The 1,608-nt window shown below is 57.9% G+C and overlaps 1 protein-coding gene across 1 annotated transcript in view; it reads right to left on the bottom strand.

The window, feature by feature from the left end:
• Nucleotides 1-1,608, bottom strand: part of CRLF1 (cytokine receptor like factor 1) — a 16,652-nt gene that overhangs the window by 2,396 nt on the left and 12,648 nt on the right. Inside the window, exons 4-5 of the mRNA XM_045299243.1 lie at nucleotides 1,070-1,227; nucleotides 766-984 (exon numbers count right to left, since the gene is read on the bottom strand). Of these exons, the coding sequence (XP_045155178.1) occupies nucleotides 766-984; nucleotides 1,070-1,227 (377 nt within the window). The remainder of the gene's footprint in view (nucleotides 1-765; nucleotides 985-1,069; nucleotides 1,228-1,608) is intronic.

Genomic DNA, 1,608 nt, shown 5'->3' with positions numbered 1-1,608 from the left:
AATGGGGAGAGGAGGGGACCCAGGCTTTCCCACACAGATGCTAGTCCCCATTGCCAGATGAGGAAACTGAGGCCAGAGATGTCCTGTTATAAATGTCATCCCATTGCTCACGACTGCCCCCTTCCATAGAGGCTTAGGGGTGCAAGGGCAGCTGGACCCAGACCCCAGACCATTCCCTGTCCTCTGCTTGATCAGAAGGGGAAATCGAGGCCCTTCAGAGGGAGAGTTAGCACTGACAGGCCTCCCGGTGAGGCAGAGGCCACAAAGGGGCTTGCACTCTGGTTCTGACGCATGGTGACCCCATGTGTTACCCAGTGAAACTGCTCCACCCCGTTTTCTTGGCTATACTCTTTACAGAAGTCGATTGCCAGCCCTTTCTTTCACAGGGCCGCTGGGTGGATTCAAACTGCCGACTGTTAGGTTTGCAATTGAGTACAAACCACTTACAGTACCAGAGACCCAAGGAGAGAAGGTGCAAGTGTTTGCCCAGGTCAGGTGATATGGGACAGCTACAGAGTGAACCTCCCCGCCCCGCCCCCCAAGGGACAATCTTAAAGCAACTGGCCTTGTCTTGGTAAATTTTCTAGAGAACAAATTCTTTTCTAGAGAATTCTGCTTTCATATGGCTGGAAGTAGGTTTAAAAATATATACTATCGACAGACCAAAGATTCCACGACAAGCCCCCATCATTCAGTTTAGGGGCCACCAGTTTGAGACTCCCCCCTGGCTCTCAGAGAAATGAGGAGAGCGAGGACCGCTCTGGCTTGGGACTGCTCCCCAGACCACCCTGGCCTAATGGGAGTGGGGTGCTCACCACTTCGGGGGGTGGACGCAGCCGTGGGGTGGCTCCACTCGCTCCAGATCCCAGCCTTCTTGGAGCCGTAGATGCCGAAGGGGTTGCAGCGGACTTGCACGAAGTACACGGTGCCCGGCTTCAGGCCCGCCAGGCGACAGGAGGTCTGGTTGCTGACGTCATCCACCACCTGGACAGGCAGGATATGGTCAGCAGCAGGGGCTGGGGCCTGCGTGGGCTGGCAGGTGGGTGGGTAAGCAGGACTCGGTAGGCACCTTCCAGTCCACGCTATCCTCCACTCGGTATCTGATCTGGTACTTGGCTTGGAACAGGAAGTCCTTGAGGGCAGGTGGCGAGACCCAGCGGACACTGAGCTGGTCCTCCAGGCCCCCAACTCGGCTCACATGCACATCTTGAGGGGGGTCTGTGGTCACTGCAGGATGGGGCACACCGGGTCACCAGCCTGGCTGCTCAACTCAGCTGGCCCCCGGACCAGCTGCCTGGGACTGTCTGGGTTCCGCCCAGGGCGGGTAGCTGCCTGTGACCTGCCTCCGTTCACTGTTCCCCCACCCACCCACCCACCCACCCTGGGGACTGAGGTGTCAATTCCACGAGCCAAACCCGGGAAGCACTCATCGGCCAGGAGCCCTCAATTAATGTTAGCCTTTATCAGCGTTATCATCTGTGAAGGGGAAACATGATCCAGGCTCTGGGGGACTGTGACCAGGCGAAACGCCCCCCCCATCCCCCTGTGATGTTTAAGTGATGATTATGCTCCGGAGGCCAGGTCAGGCTGTCACCCGCCCCCACCCCC

The sequence above is a fragment of the Echinops telfairi genome, unplaced genomic scaffold, assembly GCF_000313985.2.
Source record: "Echinops telfairi isolate 266 unplaced genomic scaffold, ASM31398v2 ScPeMD7_7457;HRSCAF=8495, whole genome shotgun sequence".
Lineage (NCBI taxonomy): Eukaryota > Metazoa > Chordata > Mammalia > Afrosoricida > Tenrecidae > Echinops > Echinops telfairi.
This window is presented reverse-complemented; position numbering and strand designations above follow the sequence as displayed.